Source organism: Punica granatum, chromosome 3, assembly GCF_007655135.1.
Source record: "Punica granatum isolate Tunisia-2019 chromosome 3, ASM765513v2, whole genome shotgun sequence".
In the NCBI taxonomy this organism is placed as follows: domain Eukaryota; kingdom Viridiplantae; phylum Streptophyta; class Magnoliopsida; order Myrtales; family Lythraceae; genus Punica; species Punica granatum.
In genome coordinates, this window is record NC_045129.1 from 37941882 (window position 1) to 37966802 (window position 24921).

Sequence of the window (24921 nt, forward strand, 5' to 3'; positions counted from 1 at the left end):
TGTGATTGCGTGATTTATATATCCTTTCCTCGACAAACTTCAGCTTAAAGTTGAGACCGGCGAATCTCTGAGTTAATTTAAACTTGTCTTTGGGATATTCCCATATTTGAGCATATTTGGCGTTTTTCCATGCAATATCTGATCTGCAAATATAAGAAAGACAAAACATTATACCGGAATAAAACTAAAAAAATATTTAAAGGTTATGATATATGATGTTATTTTCCCATACGTTTCATTACAGTATCATTAGCAACTGCTGACACTGTAATGCTTTTGATAGATAAAAGTGAACAGGGAAATTTTCCCCTCTTGATCACCGACCACTTTAGAAAAGAAATATAAAATATAAAAATACAAAAAATGTGAATTTCAAATCGTCATATAGGTGCAAATAAAGTTAGTTGCGAATGAATTATTTGGGGAACGTCGTAAGTTTGGAAAATTCACAATTAATATCACATTGATTAATTCTTTTTCTATAAATAGAGTGATAAATAGACGGTGATGATCAATGTTAAATCATACTTCACTTGTTGCGTGTTTATGGATAGTAGTCTCCCTTTTTAAAATAGCTCTTTAATTCTAGGGATTTTTTTTTTCTCTAACATACACAGATTGCTTGTATATATTCTATGTATTATAAGATTAATGAGAATTTTATGTCCAAGGAACACGTTATTAGGAAGTTGTTGAAACGCGCAAGAAATTCTATGACCAGTACCATTACAGTAATGATTAAGGAGAATATTTTCTCTAATATATTCTATGACTAAGCTATGTATTTTGTAATGAATCATTATTGCAATTTGTTGGCGACCATTCTTCCTACCAAGTGATGGAGTTGTTGAAGTTATAAGAGATTAGGAAGTTGTTGAACTTGCAAGAGATGACGAAGTTGATGAAGTTTCATCAAAGGACGAAATTGATGAAGTTAATGGCCAAGAGGTGTTTGAAGCTGGAGATTCCTAAAAGTTTCATCAAGCAATTGAGCATATTGCATTATTTTTCAAACAGTTTTGTCTCGACGAGAGTGTAATTCCGTTCCCTGAGGAACTGTCATTATACTATTATTAGCAACTGCTGAACACTGGACAATAATGCTTTTGACTAGATGAAAGTGAAAAGAGAATTTTTCACCTCTTGGGCACCTGCCGTATGAATAAAAGAAATAAAAGATACAAAAATTGTGAATCAGGTAGGTGCAAATAAAGATAGTTACATATAGAAGTTGTGTAATCTTTTATCAAGCTGGAGAACCTGAAACCTGTATAGGTAAAATCGTGAAGATTATTGACACGACCGATCGCGAGAAACTGTTGAAGGTTGTATGGTTCTTTCGGCCATCGGAAATTCGAAATTATCTCAGAGATTATGAGCCTTAACGGAATGAGATATTCCTAACTTCTAGTGGGGGGGAAAGAAAGGCCTTTCAAACACCAACTCTCTGGTAATTGAGTATGCTAAGCCGATCTCAATTATATTCCTGTTCTCCTCGAAACATTTTAAGTAAAGTGGTTATCTTGGGCACTCGCAATAATGTTCGTCTTCTGTGATGTATCAGGATACAGTTCAGGGGAGATGCTATGTCGTATGCATTTCAAAGGAACTAAGGAATCCTCTTCTATTAAAAGCTGAATTGAGATCTGCTTATTACATATTTTCTCGTACATTTTGATGTTGGAAAACTAACAATTTTCTAGAAAATTTCCTAATGAAATTGATGGGTTGAGAGGTAAGTATTTGTTGTTGTTTCTGTTGATGACAATCTCCATTAGCAATAAATGGGATCATGTTACCTAATTCTTTAAGAGCATCTATATATTATATAAAGTTGTATCCCAATTAATAAATAGGATTAAAATGTAACTTTGCATATATATGGCTTTCTATGTGCTTATTATGTCCCCTTAGCTTGCATTGACATGTAGGAGGAGTTGTTTCTTTCTTTTTTAAGGCAATCTTAATATAGTTTTTATTTATTTATGGATGAAACACAATTAACTCGTATAATCTCATATATTATATTTTTGCAGATCGTAAAATACGATTAGTTTAAAACACACATAAAGTATATGAAATTGACAAAACAAAAAAAAAAGGGTCATGTTCTAACCCATACAACGCATGAACTGCACGACTAACTTACTATAAAATTGACAAAATGTGTTGAAATTTAAAATATGTCACAAACTACATTGGGGTAATTAGGGTTCTTTCTATTAGTGAGACGATCTTCGGGAGGGGAGATGAATTAGCTGAGAATTTCTTTTGAGATGAGGTTGTCCTGGACGAGAGAATACTACTTTAAAAAAGAAATAAAAGATTGAAAAGATACAAAAAGCGTGATTATCAAGTCGTCATATGGTTGCAAATAAAGTTAGTGTGGATGGAATTTCTCGAGGAGGGTTGTGAGTTTGGAAAATTTGCAAAATCAAATTGAAGACTTCTTTCAATCACACAGGAGATTTCGAATGTGTAGTTACTACAATTAAATAGTATGATTGTTGCTCGTGATGCGGTTTACTAACGTATGGGTTATCACTACTGGGATGAATTACTGCATAACGAGCATATTCAAGAGCTGTTATTCAAGAGATTCCGAAACTGTTGAAGTTGCAAGAGATGAGGAAGCTGATGAAGTTTCATCGGTGGATGAAGTTGATGAAGTTAATGGCCAAGAGGTGAATGAAGCGGGAGATCCCGGAAAGGTTCATCAAGCAATCGAGCATATTGCATTATTTTTTGGGAAAATAGCATCAATCGAGCAGATTGCGTGAAGATACCGTCGACCGAGATGAGAATTTCCGTGTCAATCAATATGATGATAAGCCATTCAAGGAAGCCTGACTTCCGATTCTGTAGGATTTCCTGAAGAAACCGAATGTTGTGCTGCAAGAGGATAACAAGAAAGTAAGCTAATGGAAAACATTCCACTCCTTTTACTTGACACAAATGGGAAACATAATGTAAGAGAAGAGTTCGGAGAGAAAGAGAAATACCTCGACAAACTTCAGCTTAAAGACGAGATTCGCGAATCTCCGACTTAATTCAAACTACTCTCTGAGATATTCCCTTATTTGAGCATATTTGGCATTTTTCCATGCAATATCTCATATGCAAATACAAGAAAAACAAACACTATAAAGGTATAAATATATGAGATTTCTTCTAGAATATTAAGGTGGAGAAATAGAACTCAAGTTGCAAACCATCATAAGATCTTCCATATTTCTTTCTCCATTTCTAAATTCATTCTATAACTTAATTTCTTCTTTTATTCTTACCATGATTCATAAAGCATAAGGACGGGGGAAAACTTGATTCGGTCGGATCCTCCCTGCGCTTCTGGGAATGACGGGGCTACTGCGGGAGAGTTACAAAGGAGCCTACAGAGATGGGGTCGGGGAAGGAGGCGAGGTTTGGGCAGGTGCTGAAACCAAACCATAAATGTTAGGCTGCCTTAGAAAAAAATTGACGTTGGAATAAAAATAGAAAAATAAGTGAACGTTATGATACATAGGTGCAAAAAAGTTAGTTGCCAATGAATTCTTTGGGGAATGCTGTAGGCTTGAAGATGACGTGATAGCCCAGAACGGACCACGGGCCTTGGAATATGATTTGCCGCTTTTTTGCTTCGGAGGGGAATTTGAAGGGGTAGAAGTTGGTGCTGGAGTCGATCTCATGGAGTCGATCTTCATGGGCTTTTCCCGAAGGTCGATGTCCGCGACAACCTTGCCATAGAGGGCATGCTTGGAGAGATCAATAGATAAAAAGAATAATGAATAAAACAATGAAGATATCTATTCAATTTCTTTACTAAAGAGAAAGAAGTAAAGAAAAGTTTATACCCTAACCCGCTATGGTGAAATCGGTAGACACATTGCTCTTAGGAAGCAGTGCTAGAGCATTTCAGTTCGAGCTCGAGTGGCGGCATAGCGTCTTATAAAAGAGATATAATGAGTCCTAATCCTTAAATTTTAGTTTTGTATAATTTTCTACTATTTCCCCTTCTTTTCAATTGTGATATTTTTTTTTTAAAAAAATTTTAGAAGAAGAATGCTTGGTTGATAAATAACTCACTTCTTGGTCTTCGACCCCCTCAGTAATTACGAACTACCCCCGAGCAGTGCAATGGGATGGGTCAGGATTACACTTCGGGTTGGGGGGTCGTGGGAGAGGCTTGATGCTTGTGTTATTAGGTCATCGATGGTAAGTGGTGGATCCTGATTCATAGTTGCAGAGTGGGGTGATGGATGGGTTCCGGACAAAAGGCTCAGAGGATTTTTATGTGGCTACTCTCTTAGCATGTGATGTACTCAAAAAGGCATATGTTGAGCTACTGATTTTATTTTCATGTCCTAATATTAATTACCGTGTGATTTTTTTTTCGGTTACAATGAAGACTCATGGACCCAGTACATTGAATAACCGTATGATTTATTATGCTAGTCATATGTACGCGTAAAATTCAGAAATATGTATTTTTTTTATTACGCTAGTTATATCTAAATGCAAATTTTTAAATACGTAAATTATTATCTGTATATCTATTATATTTTAGTTGTATCTCCTCTTTTTAAGAAATTATTGAAACCTCAAAAATAAAAATCCCACTCCTCCCACTTCAAAAATTGCCTCTTTCTCTCTTTACTAGTTCTGCTTTTTTTTTTCCAACTCTAATTTATATATTTTTTAAATTGAATAAATTCTATAAAGTTTCAAAAATTAAATTAATATTTTTAAAAGCACCAATAATACATGCATAATCTGTTTATATAGCTCAAATAAGTAAATTACGTAAGAAGCAAATAATTTTTTTTTATCTACCAAAAAAGAAAAGCAATTCATTTTAAACGCAAATAATTTGGCCCTAGAAAAATTTACTTGTGACTTAGTATATTCAATTCGCCTGTTTTCTACCCATTGCCAAAACATGTCGAAGCTTGGTCTGCCGTTGCTGCACTTTTTCTTTAAGGATTGGTCCTTACTCCTCAGACAGACACAACGGTGGCTGTACTGAGAAAGCCAAACGTGTGGCGTTGTCAATCAAGCGCTTGACCCTGTCTGTGAGCTCAGCCTTCTTCCCAACAATGGCAGCAGCAGAGAGTTCCTCTGCTAGATCGAGTAGTAGTTCGGCCGCGGATTCATACATAGGGAGCTTGATCAGCTTGACCTCCAAGAGCGAGATCAGATACGAGGGCGTCCTCTACAACATCAACACCCAAGAGTCCAGTATTGGTCTCCAAAACGGTAAAAGCCTCCTCGATCGAGTCCTCGATTGCTGCTTTCAACAATTTAGTATATGAAATTGGGAGGGTAGGGCAGAGACCAGTTGGATTGAATGAACAGGCGGTGGCTGGTTTGGCTGCTCCTTTCAAAAATCTGATTTTTCTTCTGTATTTTCATGTCTCAGTGAGATCTTTCGGAACAGAAGGAAGGAAGAAAGATGGCCCGCAGATCCCTCCCAGTGACAAAGTCTATGATTACATATTGTTCCGTGGAAGTGACATCAAGGTATGTCATGTCGCCATCGGCATCGTAGGAGTCCGTATGTCTTGATTTTACTTACTACGTAGATTGCACTCAATAGGATTTCGAGCAATGCTCGGAATCAAGTCCAGCTCCTACTGATTCAACTGCGTCCTAGTTTAAATGGCACTATTTTCCTGTTAAGCTGATTTTCCATAAGTCGTTCAGGCTTTGGATTTCACGATATTCTGTACTCTGGTTTTTAGTCATTCGGTATTAAAAGGTCTTAGAGGTCTTTGTACTTGTTTGCTTATGCAGGATTTGCAGGTTAAGTCATCGCCGCCTGCTCAGCCTACACCCATTCCCTCGATAAACAATGACCCAGCTATCATACAGGTAGATACTGTTGGCTGATTGCATCCTCTTAAGGATTTATGAGTACAAAATAATGGAAAATGAATGGAATGGTAGGATTCATGGGTATATATACTGGCCAGGCTTGCAGAACAATTGCTTTCCACCTCATTTTCATTCGACCGCACCAAACGTTTCCTTATGTAATTATTAATGCTTAATTGCCTAAACTCATTTTGTTATGCAGTCTCATTACCCTCGCCCGGTTCCCACATCCACCGCTCTCCCTTCCACAGCAAGTGTTCCGGCAGCAGATTTTGGATCCAATACTGCTCAAACGGGACCAGCACCAAACTTTCAAAGTGGTCTTCCTTTATACCAACCAGGAGGCAATATGGGGCCATGGGGAATCTCACCTCTTCCTCCTCCAACAGCAAACCCTGGAGGGCTAGCCATGCCAATGTACTGGCAAGGATACTATGGAGCACCAACTGGGATTGCACAGATGCAGCAGCAGCCACTGCTCCGGCCTCCACCTGGGCTCTCAATCCCTCCTTTACAGCAGCCGATTCAGCATCTTAGTGGCACTTTGCCTGCTGGAGCTTCAAACTTGCCTGAGACATCAAACTCTTTGCTCTCGATGAGTAGTACCTTACTTCCTGTGACCTCTACTACCTTGACATCAACAACTCTACCCCCCGTTTCGTTGCACATGCTACCTTTTGAAACATTGTCTAGTACCTTGCCCAGTGGTAGAGCCCCCGTATCTGTGCTCCCTTCAACAACTGCTGCTACTACCTTGACTGTTGGTATTACTAAAGATAATAGCACAGTGTTGCCCCGTGAATCTGCGCTTCAGTCTGCTCCTCTTGTGGGCACACTAAATTCTGTTCAGACAGAAAATCCAGCACCGAATCTGACACCTTCACTAGTGACTCCAGATCAGCTGTTGCAACCAGGACCGACTAATATTTCATTGTCTCAGTCTTTACAAATTGCTCAGAAGGATGTGGAGGTTGTTCAAGTTTCGTCACCAGCATCACCACCACTACCACCGGAACAATCAGCACCTGTTGCAGGAGAAGCTCAGCCTCCAATATTGCCCTTACCACCTCCTGCAAGGACTGATCATGAGGTGGTGTATCAATAAGTTTTATGGTTTCTTGCTTTGTTTATTGATGTCCTTCATTCTTTGATGTGGTGTGACTGTGCTGGTAATTTCATAAATAAAATATCTCATGAGATGATATAAATTCTTCATAGCTTACACATTGAGCCTTCTTAAGCCAATAGATTAATCTATAATAAAGCTTGAGAATTGGTTATCACGGAGGACGGTTTAATAATATCTGATCTGAAATGTTCTCTGTAGTTCGTTCAGTCAATATCTATAATTGTAGTTTAAAGTTCCTTTTGTCTTTATGTTATTAAATGCTCTAGGGAAGTTTTTCCTAAGTTCATACTATATCCTGTCTAATTTACCAGGGATGATATAATCTTTATTTACTACCACACTGCATGTGAGTTTGATATTTGGTTGTTTTGTCCCTTTTTTTTTTGGCAGCAAAATGGATCTCATTTCCAACATCGTTATGGATATAGAGGTCGTGGAAGAGGAAGAGGAAGAGGATCTTGGGTAATATAATTTTTGCTTTTTGCATGTTTTTACCTCATTTCTTACTGAGACGGGTTAAATATCTTGCTGTTGCAAATTTGTTCTTAAATACCATCTCCAAACAGGGATGGATTACTTGAACACTTTTATTGTATTGGTTAATATCATTTTTACTGGTTTCAGAAAAAGAAAAGGAAGTAAATCTATGGCACTGTTATGTTTCTTGCATCACACAATTGCTTAATGTCTTGTAGGACCTTTTACTGTGGAAATGAGTTTGTTTCTTAGATATCTATATCTATGCCATAATTTTTTAAGTCATTTATTTCAAACTAAATGACTTGCCTTTTGATGATAACTCCATTCTTAACAGAGTTCCAGGCCCGTAACAACTTATTCTGAGGATTTCGATTTCACGGCAATGAATGAAAAATTTAACAAGGATGAAGTGTGGGGCCACCTTGGTAAAAACAGCAGAACTCACTCAAGGGATGAAGCAGATGCCAATGTGGCAGATGAGGAAGATTTTCATTATGAAGATGAAGCTGAAGCATCAAAAATTGAAGTCAAGGTGATAATTTCTATATTTTTATTATAGAATGTGCTATCTTCCCATGAGAATGGTGATTATTGTTTAGAATGGGCCGGTGCATACCCTGTAAGTGAACCGTCTGATTTTCCCTTTGAATCTGCTGCCCATATTTGCTTGATTACTGGAATCATCTTTGTATATTTTGTATCCTGTGAACCCAAAACTTGACTGACCTTATATTAAAACGACGGAGGCAGACCCAGTCGTGGTGTTACGTCTTAGGTTTGGGTCTCAGTGCCTTCGGTTCATGAAGTCTGCAGTGGGTTCTGGAGTGGCCTAGACTTAAACTATTTAACATGGATTTGTGGGCCATTCATCTCTTGGCCATGGTAGTAATCAAGGATTCCACGTGAATAGAACATTCGAAAATTGATCCCACTTTTTTATTCCTCACAGCCTGTCTACAACAAAGATGACTTCTTTGATTCGCTTTCCTGTGATGCACGTGATCGCAATTCGCGAGGTGGAAGGACTAGATTCTCCGAGCAGCGGAGGATGGACACGGAGGTAATATCTCGTTATTTCTCCCACTTTCATTACCTTTTAAGTTACCTCTAAATGTAATGCCCTCAAATCTCTTGCAGACATTTGGTGAATTCTCAAGGTACCGAGGTGGCCGAGGAGGCCGTGGGCCTGGCTACCATGGGAGTTTCCGTGGCCGTGGGTCTTACAATGTGAGAGGATATGGCTATAACCCGAGGGGCCGAGGAAGGGCTATTTACACCTCTGCATCTTAGTATGCTTCTTTGCCGAGTTCTTCATCGTCCTTTCAAAAGCTGAATGCTTCTAAACTGTATTAGTTCTATGTTGATTGTCACAGCGGTGATTTGTGCTTGTTTCTTGTTCGACTTTCTAAAGAGGGAAAGGAGCAGATAAATGTTATTTCCTTTTCTTGAACCGAGCCGTTGCTCTTATTCGAGCATTCTCTTTGTTCCTCAATAGATGTTGAATAGCAGGTTTCTGCTCCTCCCTGAATCATATAGCTGTTCAGATTACAAATTGATGAACAAAAAATTCTGTAGTTTGTATTAGAGTCATCAGTTAACGTCCTCAAAATGCAGCAATGAATCTAGGTGTAAAAGTGATGAATGATGCGTTTGGTTTCAGAGTTAAAAGTAACTTTGATTTTGATTGTGGAAAATGACAAATGATTGTGTAGCGTGTTGAATTAAAGTTAAAGTTAAAATTTTTCATTTGGGAAATATGTATTTTTGTTGTGCAGTGTGTTGAGTTAAGTTAAATTTTTTGTGATTTTAACAGCAAAATCAAACGGAACGGAATAGTTTGTATTCCCGACATTTTTCGGAAGTGATTCCTTCTCAACATATTCTGATTCGTGTCTGAACAATGTTAAGTAACTTAACTTTGATAGGTCCATATAAAGACCCCGTGTCGGAGATCAAGTTGCGAGCAAATGCTTCATATGATGATTGAATAATTTGTCGGTAGGTAACTTGTTAAATAGCGAAAACCTACGAAAAGAGTGCATTTAATCATGTATACGAAATTGTGCAGCATTGAGCCATTTTATTTTCTTTATCTTATTGTATACGGCTGTCTCAGCCCATCAAACAAGTGTGGAAAATACGGAAAGAACGATAATACAAGTAGTGATCCCCCTGCTTTGTCCCTTCTTACAGATCTTATCAGTTATCAATGCAAATCGAGTCGTTATTATTGTGGTGTGGATGCATAGCATTCGAAACTTATTTGCAGGTGGTGACGAGGACTCGTCTCGGTGGGAGGGAAGGCCTCCGGCCGTGGAGCAAGGCCAAGTTATCGAAGAAGAGGACATCTCCCTTCTCCCACTTGAACTGAATGCTCTCTTCTTCAATGATCTCTCCGCACCTCTTTGCCACATTGGCTGGGATCTCGCTCCCATCAGCCATTGTTGCCGAGCTGTACTCCTTCCCGTGCATCCCGACCACTGTGTTGAACCACATCCTCCTCCCTTTCCTTCCCTCGAAGACCTTTGTCAGAGACCGCGGGCCCAGGATGGTCTTGGCTCCCCCATTTGGAAGCCACTCGATCTCCATACCGAGAGCATTAGCTCTACATAGTAAATGAATGTTCGACTTATTGAAAAAAATTAATAGCAGTAGGCTAATAGTAAAGCAATACTGTGTTTCATCATTACCTGCACTCGGCTTCACGACGATCGGACGTTCCAAAAGCGTCCTCCCAGCCTCGGCCCCTCATTGAGGAGGTGTCGTTCTTGCTCAGCGCCGAGAAGGTGTACCTTAAGCCCTTTGCCTCCATTTCTTCCACTGCTTCCGGGAACTCCACCAGCATCCGTTCCGTCACCCGGAAGCTTGGCACAAATGGAGTCTCCCCTCCTTCTGGTGGTGGCACCTCGCAGAAGAGCATCAACTTCTTCGGACATTCCTTAAACTGTGTATATGTGCCAGTTCATGCAATGAACTAATTAGTTTTCTTTGTTAGTTTAAAATTTCATGGAGTTCACTCGGCCAGAGTGGCGGAATGAAAAAACCGATATTATTAGTGCAGAGAGTGATCATGTAGAAGTAGGACGAAAAGGGACTCACCAGGACCATCTCGTGGTGGTAGTAAATGAACTCCGATAGTGGACCCTCGTTGGCTGTCCACACCCGCTTGTAGATGTGGGCTCGAGGCGCCGGTCCAACATAACGCATGTCCTCCCATCCGAAGGTCTCAACGACCTCATTGAAGTCCTGTGCATTCTGAACATCGAACCCTCGGAGCAGCACTGCGCTATTTTTTATGATCATCTGCTCGAACCAGTCTTTGTTCTTCCTCAGCACAGAGAGGAGGGAGTCGAGGTCCCGTTTGTTGGACTCTATAGGCAGGAGGACTAACGGCATAACCTCGCCGTCAACGACCTTCTGTCCATCGCATTCTCCAATTTTGAAGTCCTTCCCAGAGCAGAAACCTTCCATCTCTTCTTTGTCTTTGCTATCTGTGTTTGAGATTTGATTCTTTGCTATAACTGTATTGGCTAGTGTCTTCTGTGTTAGCATCATTTGTTGGCTATGGAGATATATATAGGTGGACATACCTACATACATATGAATAATATGCATGCACGTGTCATATGTGTCGTTTATGATTAAGTTACTCGTGTGATCAATGTTAGATGATATTAGACGTGACCTAAATTAATTAATTAATTTGTATGTATTATAATAATTCGAGACTTCTTGATTTTATCAATGTCTATATTTTCTTTCTGTATTGATTATACTATATGAATTTGATTTAAGCATACTTTTCTTAAAAAATTTTAGTGGAAAAAAATTTATGGAGTCATTGCTATCGTAATTTCAGAAGATCTAGCTTTAAAAGTTCTTGTCTCTTCCAACAAGTATGATTCCAGGGACTCGGACTTATATTCTCCTCCTTACGGGGTTGAAACCGCTTATCACTCAACTAATACTTTTGTTAGTTATTTTTCTTAAAATTTGCATAGGCTATGACTTTGAGGAGTGGTTTTGCGAAACTGACGTAGCTAGGAAACGATGTAAATTTCCTGATATCCGAGGATCATTTTAGTTTTTATTTTTCCTTTGTTACGAGAAAGATCGTTGGTTAGTATATCCGGCCAGCTGGGGACACCGGACAAGCGATTGGGAATAGAAACCCTCTTGATGATGTTGAATTTGGAATTTCCTTTTTTCCAAGTAATTGAGAGTCATGTGTTATTGCACTGTCTTTTGTGCTTGGAAAGGAAGCTAATATGAGATGCATTTTAACTGCACTTGGGTTAGACTATGAGCGCGTAACTTCTTGTGATACTATCTTAAATTTTTATTATATTTATATGAGTTTGTGATAGGTCTTACCGATGATTTCTTTATACCTTTCTGTTGTGGTACAACATCTATTAACGTACTGATTCCTTTTTATTCTTAATATTATTTACATAACATCATCAGGGTTGACAATTTAAAGGAATCAACCTTATTTTCCGAGTTAAACAGTGCAAGAATATTTTATTGGGGTCACAATGTCGAAAGAGAATTGAATTTTCTTATTTCTTTTTGGTGATCAGAGGTTAAATATGCAATAAAATTGATCGGGAGATATAGCACTGTATCGGTTTTGCAATGTTGAAAGAAAATCGGAATTTCTTAACCTTTTTTTTTGGGGTAAGAAGTTAAATATATGGAACAAAATTGGGCGGGGAATATAGCATTGGATTGGGTTTACAATGTAGAAGGAGAATAAACTTTCTTCTGTTACATTTTTTGGCCGTATGGAGAATCAATCGTAAGTGCGAGTTTAAGATGTTATGTTGAAGATTCCTTTTTTTGTCGTGTTTTGCTTGTTGGCTTGGTTTATATCTTATCGTAATCGGCTAATTCTCACGCAAGCTATAGGTAAGCAAATCCAGATTACAAGATAATCAATTACATATATAAAAGTATCGAACTCTTATTATGTTTCTTCATATTACAAAATTTTCATTGTACCCTTCCATATATTAGATAGTTTTCTTAATTCATATTTTGTCGATTAAATGTACATGGGCATCTTCCAAGACTCCATTAACTCATTTAATGGATATATACATATTTTCTATTTTCTATTTAAAATACATCATGATCCTTCATATTAGTGTCCGTTGAAAAAAAAATGCCTTATAAAAATTCAATAACATACCTAACTCACTAAAGTGTTTTCGCACTGACGACTATCAATTGTGCATCCTAAATCACAATTAAATTATGGGGTCTCCCCAATTCAAAAAGACAAGGTGCATAAGGTGTGCATACATATATATATATATATATATATGCCTCTATATCACTATTTTTAATAATAAAAATCATTCAATTATATTTAATATAAAATAATAAAATGATACTATTAAAAAGTGCTGGTGAATCTGATATATTCAGATTTCTACTTCTACCCCACCTTTCTTCGGGCGATTCCTTTCCCAAAATGCTCTTCAAGTTTTCAAAAGCATGTATCTATGTCCTCTCTTTATATCTCTCTATTATATTCCTTTAAAATATAACCACACGTATCTTTTCGCTTATATTAAGCCATTTACACCAGTCGCCTCATTCAAAATACACATTTGCATCAATAAATCATCTATTCAAGTATAATAATAAAATAAAAACTATAATAATTTATAAAATATAAATCTTTTAAAGTGTTTCTCGATTTTTACTTTCGAAAAATACCTTTTCAACTTTGAAAAGTATGCATCTATATCTCTCTATATGTTTATACAACAATAATTTTCTAACATATAACCGCTTATATCTTTTCATGTAAATTATATCCTACGGACTAATTATCGGTTTCTAAATGTATTTTTCATTAATAATGTATATACATATACATATACATATACATATATATATATGTGCTTATTATAAAAGTGTGAAGTTTCTCTTTGTTTCTCCACATTTGTTATTTTCTATTTTACCCCATTTTATTTGTCTTTTTCCACTTTGTAATTTCTAATCTGACCCTTACATCAAATTAGTACTTATCTTTTTATGAAAAGTCGCTTCTTGTGCAAAATAAATCTCATCATGTCCTTCTAGTTCCTAACAAAAGGTAATGGTGCCCTCACATGGAAAGCCATTTAAATCATCGATTCTTGAAGTAATGGTACGACTCCATTCCATTCCATTCAAAATAACAAACGAATTGCTCTCACTTTTCCTTAAAAATACAATGTGAAATTTTGCTATGTCATCCAACATTTACATGGAAAGTATCATTCTTCCAAGCATGGACGATCATGTGTACAAGTAATTTAAGCAACTTTTTCCCGATGTTTCGTAGATTTGGAGGACTCTTTGTCTGATAGAAAAACATTTTCCCTAAGAAGCAAGTGTCTCTTAAAATGAGATAGAAGATTAAAATTTGATGAGGACATACAACAATAGCTGGAGATTAATTTTCCACAGGCATGTGTCTGATATTGCTTCTATTTTTCAAAAGGTTTTATTTTTTTTGTTAAATGTTTATAGAGAGAAATAATGGTGTGACACAGTACATTGAAAATTTGCTGGGTTCAAAACACAAAATCATCCATTTTCCACTATATTCTATTCCTTTGTCCATCACTCTTTGTCTCATCTCTTTCTCTTTCTTTTAGGCAAGCCACTGTTGCTGACACGATGCTCATCGCACCACATCCACTGCCATCTCAACATTGTTAGGATTACTATCCCACCATCTCGTCGAGGCCATCTGATATCTCACCGCTGAGGGTCTTGTTGCCGTGATCTAGGCTCGTCACTGAGCGCTAATGCGACATCATAGATGGGCTACCAAGAGATTGAGCAACGCAGGGGTAATCAACGCTAGGCCAACAACCTCGATTTTAGAAGGGGGAGTGTCATAGAGAAGAGAGTTGGGAAAGGAGAGAGGAGAGGGAATGCTTTTATATTTTGCAGCACAATTTCTCCCCAATTGACGCTGACATGGCTGCATTTGATTGGTGCCTATGAAATGTCCCTTTTAGGGAGCAAGAACTGATATTTAACAACATGGGAGCGCAGACGAAGCCTTTACCCCCTAGTATTGTGACAATCATTGGCTGGGGGACGTGATAGAAGGTGAATGTACACATGCAATTATATCTATGTATGCATTTTGAAGTCAATGATTAAATAGAGTGATGGACAAGGAAAAATGATTTAATAGATTGATATATTTTAAGTTTTTGGATGAAGTGCTTTTCCGGTATCTTTAGTCAAGATATTTACCCTTGTTTTTTTCAATTTTAAAAAGTTTTATTGGAAAAAATTAGAGGAGTTTTTTTTTATCAATTGTAAAATTAAACTTTAAAATCCAATGGGTGCTTACCCATCTTTGGAGGAAAAACTATTGGATTTTTTTCACAAATTCAATCAATTATAATTAGTAAACCACATATTTTCATTTCCAAAAAGTTCATTGCACTCATAGAAAGGGCGAGATAATATATTTCGCTGGAGAAAGCTTTGTCTTTTTTATTTTGATTTGCACAATTCGATGTCCACAAGTTCAATGGGTTTCGATAAATATAGGTTCGAGCCTAGGTGATCATCAAATACATTAGTTGCATAGATGTATATGCTTTCAGTATATAAAGCTTGTTCTGGATAATAAACAGACATTTCGTTGCAAGAAGAATAATTTTCAAATTTATATTTTGCTATGGCGTAAATAGGTTGCGTAAGTAAGATATATCCCGAAATGATTATGATAAGGTGATATAGATGGAAGTCACTATAAAGAAACTTTCAGTATTTCTGATGGATTATTATTCATAGAAATTTCATTTAAAATGAAAGTTTTGACAAAATATTCATTAGATTTCATATGATAATAATTCAAAAGGTTTTATAAATAAGATAACGTTCAAATAATTTACCAATGAGAATTTTGTTGGAAATAGATTGGAAAGTTCTCGCCAAATACATTTTTGAAAAAATAAAAATATTTGTTGATGAAATTTCCATCAGAAACATTAAACAAAAATAAAGCTCATGGATTTGTATTTTTCTTGCAGAAAATTAATTTTCTTGAAATAAGGTGGCTTGCTATCAGGATATTTGGTATATAACCATCGTCTGATTTGATTCATTTCACTATAATTTTTTAAAATACAATTTTCAACAAAATTCAAATTTTATTTGACCTCGCAAAATTTTCAAATTGAGAAGACCAAAAATTTTGCTAGAAACAAATAGAAATTCTTTTTTTTCTCTTTTACGAATTTTTGATAAAAATTTTATGTTTGAAAAATAATTCTCAAAAAGATTTTTAAGAGAAAAAAAGTGGGGATATCCGACGGAATATCTATAAAAAGCTAGATGAAATACACGAAAAAGAGATTATACCGACCACTAAAATAATGTCAAACATTTCCTTATGAATTTATAAAATTTATTAATTACAATCATGCATAATAATAATAATAGAATAAATTTTAATTTTAATTTTATTAATATATCGTATTACGCATGCAAGAAACGCGCCTGCCTCCTAGTAGTTACAAAAATAAGGAAGAAAGAAAAGAGAAAAATTAAAAAGAGACAAGTGGCTTTTTACAAATACATTTGCGAAATCGAAAAGAGCCAAATTTAGAGAGATGTGTGATTTGTGTTAATCTAGTCCGAAAAAGATTGGTGTTCCGTCATGCTTGATCGTGAAGGATATTCGTGAGTGGATTCGTAGATCCATAGACTTTGTCCTCCTGCGTTTTCCCTATAAAGCTGCTGACAAGCTTTGATTTAATGCACTCTTGTTCAATGATATTATAAGGATCACCGTAGCTCAACATCTTTGCATTTGTCAAATTTCTAGCTTTGGTTTTGTGCTTCGATCTTGCTATAACATTACAAAAATAAATAAATAAATAAATAAATAAATAAAGGTCAGCCATGTCGCTATTATTGAAATTTGCAATACATACAAAAAAAAACCAACACATCGACCAATCACTCGCATTGTCGATAGCAACAAATGTATAATGGTTGTATTAGAAACTTCAACCGAGACAAAACAAAAACTGAGATGACCTCTAGCAGCTGTTTTGATAAAACAATGTTTCCATCGTCAACTTCTATAAGATTTGGTTTTATTTAATTTAAGATTAGAGTTTTCATATATGCGGTTAATTTATATGTGCTACACGATACCAATATATAAGTATATATCTCTTTGAATAATGAAACAATATGTTTCGTTTAGTACATATATATAGGAGGACATGTCTATCCTTAAACATGTGAATTGTCGATGTTTCGCGTCTGTCATGTATATACTCATCCTCTGTAACAATTCGATTAAACATTTGATTACCCTCCTGTCTGTACCATGGCTTCAGAAATTCTTCTGTTCTTCTGCTCTCTCAAAAGCTGATGTACAAAAACATTCCTTAATTATCCTTAGTAAGTTAAAAACACCCGTTGACTCTTCGAGGATTCCTTCTAGAGCTTTTGAGAGAGATTTACGAGTTCTTCCATGGATATTCTATTAGTTAAATACACATTAGGAAATCATCGAATGATTCGCCGGATTATTATCTTAGGATAAGAACGATGTCAGGCGTGATCTTCGGTACTGATATAGTTTTTTCACGAACCGATTTACACTTTTAATTAAACTCTTCCTCGTTTAGTTTTATTGTTTACTGTTAGTCTGCGTGCATTAATTGTTTATTAGCTCCAGTCCGACAAGCTCTTATTTTCTTCACTTCTAATGTTTTTGTTTCATTTGATTTGGAATATCTGCGGCTCAATGTTTTGTCTTGAAATAATGAGATCTCCGATCAGAAATAATGCTCATATGAGTTTACTATAAGAAAATGGAAAAACAAAAGGTTAAATAAAGGATTACTGGTATTCATTCTAATGAGAATCGAATTTGAAATCTCTAAGTTATAAGATAAGGATGTGCGTCACCGCACCATGCACATCCCTTTTTTCGAAATGTTGGTTTCCTCATTCCTTCAGGTTGTCTTAAGACTAAATATAGGACGATGGAGGTTGAAATTGTTCATACATCAATATATAAGAATTTAGATATCTATCGGACTGCTCTTGCAATTTCTGTACCTTCGAGGTTAATAACAGGACGACCCTGAATAAGCATCAAAGCAAGGAATATCATATTCGATTTAACCAGTACTGATATCGACTATAATAATCAAAGAACTTAATCAATTTCATTTGGTTGATACTAGTATAAGAAAATTAATTCAAGTATATATATAAATAAATAAATATATATATATATATACATATTTAGGGTAAACTATACTGTACAACGAAATTTTTTTACTTTTTCCAAAAGGCGGCACATTTTGCTTCAATTTCATCAAATAAAATGAAAATTTTGAATCTTTTCACCATATAGTAGAACGCCAATTTTTCACTAAAAATATGACGGAAAGCTGACATGGCGTCTTTTTTTTTTTCCACCCTTGCACATGTGGAAGTTAAAATCGCGCTAGGTATTGCCAATTTTTGAAATATTGAGTTAGGACATGCAAAAAGGGTTTTTAAAAAAGGTACTATCTAGTGTAATTCTTCAGATAGATATGGCACCTAAAGTTGGCTACTGCTGTACATGTGGAGTATTATGTCAATTGCACGTCACATTTTTGCAGAAAGTTGACGTTATACTATATAGTGAAAAAAAATTGTAACTTTCATGTTATAAGATGAAACTAAAGCAAATTATACTGGCTCGCAAAAAAAGAGAAAAAAGATCATACCATATGGTGTACTTTACCCTTGTATTTTATGGTCAAGTGTATATACTTCGTACAATTCATATAACTTGGTTCTCAATTGAAAAAAAAGGGAAAGAAAAGGAACTCTGCCTCTGTCCCATGTACTTAACACATACAAAAGTTCCAACTAATACCTTTGATTAACACTTAATCGTGGAAAATTCCAAGTGGCAATTTGTTGATTCTTTCCTCAGATCAACAAAAACTATAGAGGCCACTATGTTGCATGTGATGTCATTGTATACACACATATATATATATGGGAAAAGTATAAAAACCCTCTTATGGTTTCATCTTGAGACAAATTAGACACTGTGATTTTTTTAGGGACAAATAACACTATGTGGTTCACTTTGAGAGACATAATTGACATCACCGTTAATTTTTTTCGTTACTTTTGGTCCTCAAACTTGTTTTTGTCATTATTACTCTCAAACTTTCAACTTTTTTTTCAATTTGGTCCTAAAATTTGAAAAAAAAAAAGGGAAGGGGCCAGGTCTGTCGGTCGGTGACCCCGACCCCACCATCGAGGTCGCATGCACCCACAGAGGATGTCGGTGACCATGGAGGTGGGGTCGGGGCCATAGACTGGCGGCCTCGCCCTTGAATCGATTCGAGATCCTAGTCAATTCGGGGGATAAGGCCACCAAACCCTAACCCCACCCTCGAGGTTTCCGGCGTCCTCTGTGGGTGTCAGCAACCTTCGCTGACCAGCGGCCCAAGCCCCTTTTCCCCTTCTTTTTTTCCCGAATTTTAGGATCAAATTATAAAAAAGTTGAAAGTTTGAGAATAATAATGACAAAAAGAAAAGTTTGAGGACCAAAAGTGATGAAAAAATTAATGGTGAGGTCCATTATGTCTCACGAAGTGAACCATTTGGTGTTATTTGTTCCTAAAAAAATCACAATGTCCAATTTGTCTCATGCTCAAATCACAATGGGAGTTTTTGTACTTTTCCTTTTATATATATATATATATATATATACTTTGAACTTATAGATTTGCAAAATTTTCTAATAATTACTATTATTTCACTTTCAAAATGCTAATTATTGTACCTGGCTTGATAACTTGGATCAATTTTTTCGAAGTGGTTAGTGGTTTGGTTGGGATTTCCATTAATTATACAATATACCTTTTCTTTTGTTTTAATGAGAAAAGTGCGTGCTTGCTTGGCCATAGACATAATATAAGAGATGTTATGTTTTATTGGACGTCTGGTTTCCTGAATAGGAATTGGACTCATTAACAACTAGGAATTCATCTGAGTACCCATACGTAACAATGTTGTTCTTATGCATCTTCTGCATGCAGCTTCATTTGCTGGTAAAAAATAGGGCAAATCGATGGACTCATCACTACTAATTAGATCTAATATTCATTCTCTAATATATATTATAACAACCGAGGCTGTTCCGAACTAAAGAGCAGCCTGCATTTTCAGAATACAATCGACACCCGAATTGTTTTTGATGTAGATCAGCAAAGTTGAGCGGTGTGGGATCAGAAGTGTCTCATAGGAATATACACAAACAAAAGTGTCTCCGAGGAGGATGGAGACCGTTATTTTGTTGGCTCTTTCTCTATGGCAATCGAGAAATAGCTTGGCAAAGGGATGGCCATTGGCGACCTTGGCAGTGGCTCGGGGAGTTGATTACCCTGACTATCATAATATATCGCACCTGAAAACTCTGGTGGTTGGCATTTTTCTCCCATCAAGATCGATTTCTGCCATACCCCGCCTTCCCCGAATCCTTCCATGTCCTCATCTTTTATCTCCTCATGGGTCCTAGACTCGCCATTTATTTCCTTCTTCTTAGAAGTTGGGATCATCCCCTTCTTGCTCATTGACGCCTCAAGCTGTTTTGTGATATGATATGGTCCGGGTGACTTTGGAGCAGCCAAATTAAGACCGGACGTCGATTTGGTGGATGCGTCAGGCACTGGGGCTGGACATCTCTTGACCTGACCGGAGTGTCTGGCACATAGAGCCACTATGGCTGTGGCTGAGAGCAACAAGCCAATGGTAATCAGTGGCACCAGACCGACATGGTCTATAACATACGGTGAATTTGGTCCGACCATCTGATTTCTAAAAGCTGTTTGAGGGAACGAATTTTTGGGGATGGAAAGCTTGAATAATGTGCCTAGATGGATTATAAGCCATATACACTTGATGATGTTAATATGTATATATACATATACATATTTGTAGTTTGAGGTTGGTTTGATGTGATTTAATTAGTAATGGCCGGTGGCGGGGGAAGTTGGGAGCAAGTATATGTTACACGATAAATATATATTTTCCTATTGCCATTCATGGCCTGCAATCCTTTTAAGAAGAAAAGTAGTTATTCTACTCGATAAATAATTAGGTGCGAAGTTGGTTTAATTGTGAGTATTAGAAATCAACCTAATGTGAATTTACAGTTTAAGCTGCCACCATATATAATCAGTCTATTTCCTCTTAAACTAACCGTATATAATTATGGATTTCATGGGCTATACCATATTCCGATACACAAAGTTGTTAAAGGAAAATGAAAACCAAATAAGGTTTCCGAAAGATTGTGTATTCACATTTTGGTGGCGTTTTGGTCGTCAGGATATATATATATATATATATACACACATCGAAATCGCATGACTACCTAATTGGCAACACATGGGAGATCCAGACGTGTCAGGAAGCGGTTCCAAGATAAGAGACATACCACTAGCCGGCCTTACCAATTCAAAGCCTGTACCACGTCCTAGATGTCTGCGGATTTGATCGGCGGCCAGATTTAACTTAAAATAATAATTCGCGCTTCAGATGATAACACGACTCGAGGATTTAGCCGTTTAAGTTCTTCACCAATTTTCTACGCACGTATATGAGCATGGGTCCGAAAACGATCAAGCATCTATGGAGCCAGCCCAACCAATATTCGGCCAGCACTCAGCCTCAGAAAGCCGAGCTGAAGATGGAACAAGCTCACCCTGCGAGTGACCCCAAACCTTGAGTAGACTTCAGCAAGCGATGCCAAAGGATGATAAAGTCCTTGCCTTGATGCCCGGAAGCTTCAAAGAATATGATAACTTCGATCCACGGGGACTTGGTTGAAAGGAAACAACGGACATAAATTAAAAGATGCAATAAGTAAGGTGCGATAAACGATAATGCAGGGAAGGCAAAGTGCGATAAAGTAAAGTGCAATAAACGAAAGATAGAATGAAAAGTGCGGATTTGATTGATTGATGTGCGGAATCTAACAACGAACAAGATGATACGTATGTATAAACGATACAATGAAATTCTAGAGAATATATCATAATCAGATATGCCTATAATTATGATATTGCGATAATATCAAAATAGGAAATTGACTATCTAGCAAATCTAAATTGCCCAAAAGATAGAATACTAAACTGTATCGGAAAAACATTCGATTTATTTGACTTCCTAAAATCAAGATCACACGAAATAACACGAGAATATTATGTGCTTGATCACTTAGTAATTTGTCTGCTGAGAGAAATTATTTCACCGCCTCTGCTGAATGCATGCTCATACACTTGCCATATATGTGTGTATGCATATGTCTCCATAATGGGTTGTCGTTGGCTCTTCTAGCTCAAATCCATACGTCCACGGACCCGGAAAATATCAGGATCACCATCATTCATCACGATTCGGTTATTTTTACGAATTACGGAAAATAGGTGCAAATAATATATATATATATATATATATATATATTTACATGCATATATAATGAGGTAAAAAGAAAGTGTGCAGGCTACCCATCTACACAATTACTTCCAATAGGAACATAAAGGGATAGGTCTAAGTGTATAAGAATAGGAAAGTTCCACTGAAGACTGACTAGGATCGGATCACGGAATCTCTTAGCTCTGAATCGGAGATTTGTACCTTGCACTAAGTCACCTTCCTCGGCAAATTAACTTTTTATTAACATCATAATTAAGATCAGCGGGAGTGATTGAGAGAGTCAACGCGACAAGTGAGTGAGGTCGATTATGCTCCAAATAAAGGCAAGTTTAGCCAAATGGAGGTCAAGTCTTCTTCATATATATATATATTTCTTGATTCTTCATATCATTCTTGGCCCAGAAAAAGAGAATGCTACAAACCTAATTAGTTCAACTAGATCAACATAATCCAGTTTTAACATTATTTTGCTCAGTCGAAAATATCATGACCATATTTAAAGAGCGAGCATGCATGCGTAGTTCAGGTAATGCCAAGACTTTTCTCCTTCCAGCGAACGTCATACTCTTTTGTTTACTTTTTTTTTTTCCTGTATCCTAAAAGTTAAAAGAATGACATTTTTCACGCTTTGCACAAATCAATCCAAGGCCATATTAATATTTAAAATAAAGTCATTATTAGATCAGCACTATATCTAATATATAATAATCCCCATTATCGGTAACTTGAATCTAATATTACTTTAGTAGCTACCATGCAAGTGCAACAAGGAATAAAGGATAAAATTTCTCGCAAAATTTTTGTTATTTATATTTACAATGAAATCAAATTTTAACTTCTAATAATTAAATAAAATTTATTTTGCTAAAATAATAATATGAAAAAGTAAGCATTGCCCCAGTGAAGCGGGGCCATGCACTAGTTATATATATATATATATATATATATATATATATATCGCATTAACTTATTTACACATTTCATATTTTTCAATTCTTGATATACCAAATGTAAGCTCTTAGGTCCTTTGTTTTATTACAAGCACTTTTATTCTGTTGACTTGCAGAGTCTAATAAAGAGTTTGTAATTGTTGATCAGTTGGGGAGGGACGAAGAAGATTTTTTATAAAATTCAAAAATTAAAATTTATAAAATTCAGCTAAAAACATAACTTTTAGATGCCCGTGCGTGCAATGCGGGAGTTATAAGACTAGTTTGAACCCATTCTATATTCCATGAACAACTGTGAACTGATGTGTGACAAACCTCTAATAGATGCCGAGGTGTTAATTAATTAGCGGGTTAATTAATACTATGATCTGTATAAGGGAAACAAAAGTGACGATTAGTTCTGGGAGTTGGCAATATATACATACAATATTACCATATGAGTGAACACCTAACATTGTATTCGTCGATTCATGAATTTCTATTACAAATATATATATATATATATATATATATATATGAATTTCTGTTTCATGGGGATATGTATAATCGTCTCGAGTCCAAATTAAGGATCTCAAAATGATACATGACAGCGATCTATTTCTTTTTACTGATAGATCGAACGTTATAGTAATAGATGGATTAATAGATGGATCCGATGACATACATAGTATATTTTTCTAGGACAGAGTAACGAGTGAAAATCGACCCGATTTTAGGCCTGGACATGGTCCAGTCCCAGAACGGGTCCTGGGCCAGGCCATCACATCTTGAAAATCGACCGGATTTTTTTTTTTGGGGATAAGAGCAAGATTTCATTTAATCAGAAGAGAATATATGTATAACACCAAAGAGTTGTTTTAGGCCATAAGCGCATCTAGTTTTTACTTTCTTTTATTTATATATTTATTTATCTACATTTTGGGAAGCTATGCATAATATTATATGGTAGATGAGCACTATAGTGTGTCACTCCCTTAATTTTGGGAAAAAGGGAGGATCACAAAAGAACACAATGTTATCTGGTAGTTTAGCGTCTTTTCGAAGAGCCGATTCTCAAATCTCGATAAATATGTGAGCCTCGTAGTCCGTTGAATAGACATACCAGTAAAGTCGACGCCTGCCATATCAATAGTAAGAGATATCGGATGAACCTTAACTTTTCTAATGGGCCATGCCATTGTAAAGCACTTTTGATATCTCGAGCACCTGAGGGTGGGTGGGTAATACTGTGATGATCTTAACTAAGGTAAGGGTTATCGCGGGCAGAAGGCTTACGATGTACCTTTATCCCAGGACGTGCCTCCGCTACTATGCTAGAGGCAGTAAGAATTTCCCGGCCTAAGCCGCCCTACGACACGCATATTTACTACGTACAATATTCTCAGCTGATAGCTTCCTCCGAGCCAATGACAAACTCGAGAAGCTTCCTGTTGGAGCCCCCGACTAAGACAACACAAACAACAGAATGCTGCCAATTACATATATATAATGTTGCAGATCAATAAGTGCCCAGCCCAGCCAGCCTGTGACTTGTGCGTGTATTGGATTTCCATTGAATCCAAGCTAGGAATCTCAAAAACGAATGTAGATTCGGTTTTGTCTTATTTCCAAAGCTGGCTTTTTCTACTGCAAAGCCATGTGGATTTTAAAAAATAAAATAAAGTAAAATTCCAGTTACCGGACAGGTATACTATTTTTCTAGCTCTATCGACATCATGGATTTTAGATTTTTTTTTTTAACATGACAAGGGTACGGGGTGACACCGCGTCCCCTCACCGTAGGATGTCATAGTGCTCATGGGCCTCACACGCATCGGATGAGGAGGAGCCGCGTGTCACAATGATCCGGTATTGCTGTAGCCGCACTCTGGATTTTATTGCGATATTGAGCGGTTTTTCGATCCGTTGAAGGAACCTGAGCCTGACTTTGTGGAACTATCAGGGGTCAAATTTTCATGATAAGCAACATTATCAAAAGTTGAATATAGA

The 24921-nt window shown here is 36.5% G+C and overlaps 3 protein-coding genes across 3 annotated transcripts; 1 reads left to right on the forward strand and 2 right to left on the reverse strand.

Moving 5' to 3' along the window:
- Window positions 1-5039: 5039 nt before the first annotated feature.
- Window positions 5040-9054, forward strand: LOC116200752 (protein decapping 5). Its single transcript, XM_031531637.1, has 8 exons — window positions 5040-5253; window positions 5417-5517; window positions 5791-5868; window positions 6074-6961; window positions 7391-7462; window positions 7815-8012; window positions 8430-8540; window positions 8618-9054. Exons 1-8 carry the CDS (start codon window positions 5094-5096, stop codon window positions 8768-8770), a joined length of 1761 nt encoding a protein of 586 aa, XP_031387497.1. The 5' UTR covers window positions 5040-5093; the 3' UTR covers window positions 8771-9054.
- A 603-nt stretch (window positions 9055-9657) lies between these two features.
- LOC116200753 (clavaminate synthase-like protein At3g21360) lies at window positions 9658-11050 on the reverse strand. The gene is made up of 3 exons (XM_031531639.1): window positions 10580-11050; window positions 10171-10424; window positions 9658-10085 (listed from the first exon to the last, which is right to left on the reverse strand). The coding sequence occupies exons 1-3, from the start codon at window positions 11033-11035 to the stop codon at window positions 9740-9742; spliced, it is 1056 nt and encodes a 351-aa protein (XP_031387499.1). The 5' UTR covers window positions 11036-11050; the 3' UTR covers window positions 9658-9739.
- An 8401-nt stretch (window positions 11051-19451) lies between these two features.
- Window positions 19452-20401, reverse strand: LOC116201587. The gene has a single exon (XM_031532871.1). The coding sequence runs from the start codon at window positions 20350-20352 to the stop codon at window positions 19831-19833; it is 522 nt and encodes a 173-aa protein (XP_031388731.1). The 5' UTR covers window positions 20353-20401; the 3' UTR covers window positions 19452-19830.
- Window positions 20402-24921: the final 4520 nt, after the last annotated feature.

Bases quoted from the DNA above. Each gene is read 5' to 3' on its own strand.
- LOC116200752 (XM_031531637.1), top strand. From the start codon at position 5,094: ATGGCAGCAGCAGAGAGTTCCTCTGCTAGATCGAGTAGTAGTTCGGCC. The intron at 5,518-5,790 runs GTATGTCATGTC...TTGCTTATGCAG, and splicing joins TCCGTGGAAGTGACATCAAG to GATTTGCAGGTTAAGTCATC. The intron at 7,463-7,814 runs GTAATATAATTT...CATTCTTAACAG, and splicing joins GAAGAGGAAGAGGATCTTGG to AGTTCCAGGCCCGTAACAAC.
- LOC116200753 (XM_031531639.1), bottom strand. From the start codon at position 11,035: ATGATGCTAACACAGAAGACACTAGCCAATACAGTTATAGCAAAGAAT. The intron at 10,425-10,579 runs GTGAGTCCCTTT...ACATATACACAG, and splicing joins ACCACCACGAGATGGTCCTG to TTTAAGGAATGTCCGAAGAA. The intron at 10,086-10,170 runs GTAATGATGAAA...TTTACTATGTAG, and splicing joins CGTCGTGAAGCCGAGTGCAG to AGCTAATGCTCTCGGTATGG.
- LOC116201587 (XM_031532871.1), bottom strand. From the start codon at position 20,352: ATGGTCGGACCAAATTCACCGTATGTTATAGACCATGTCGGTCTGGTG.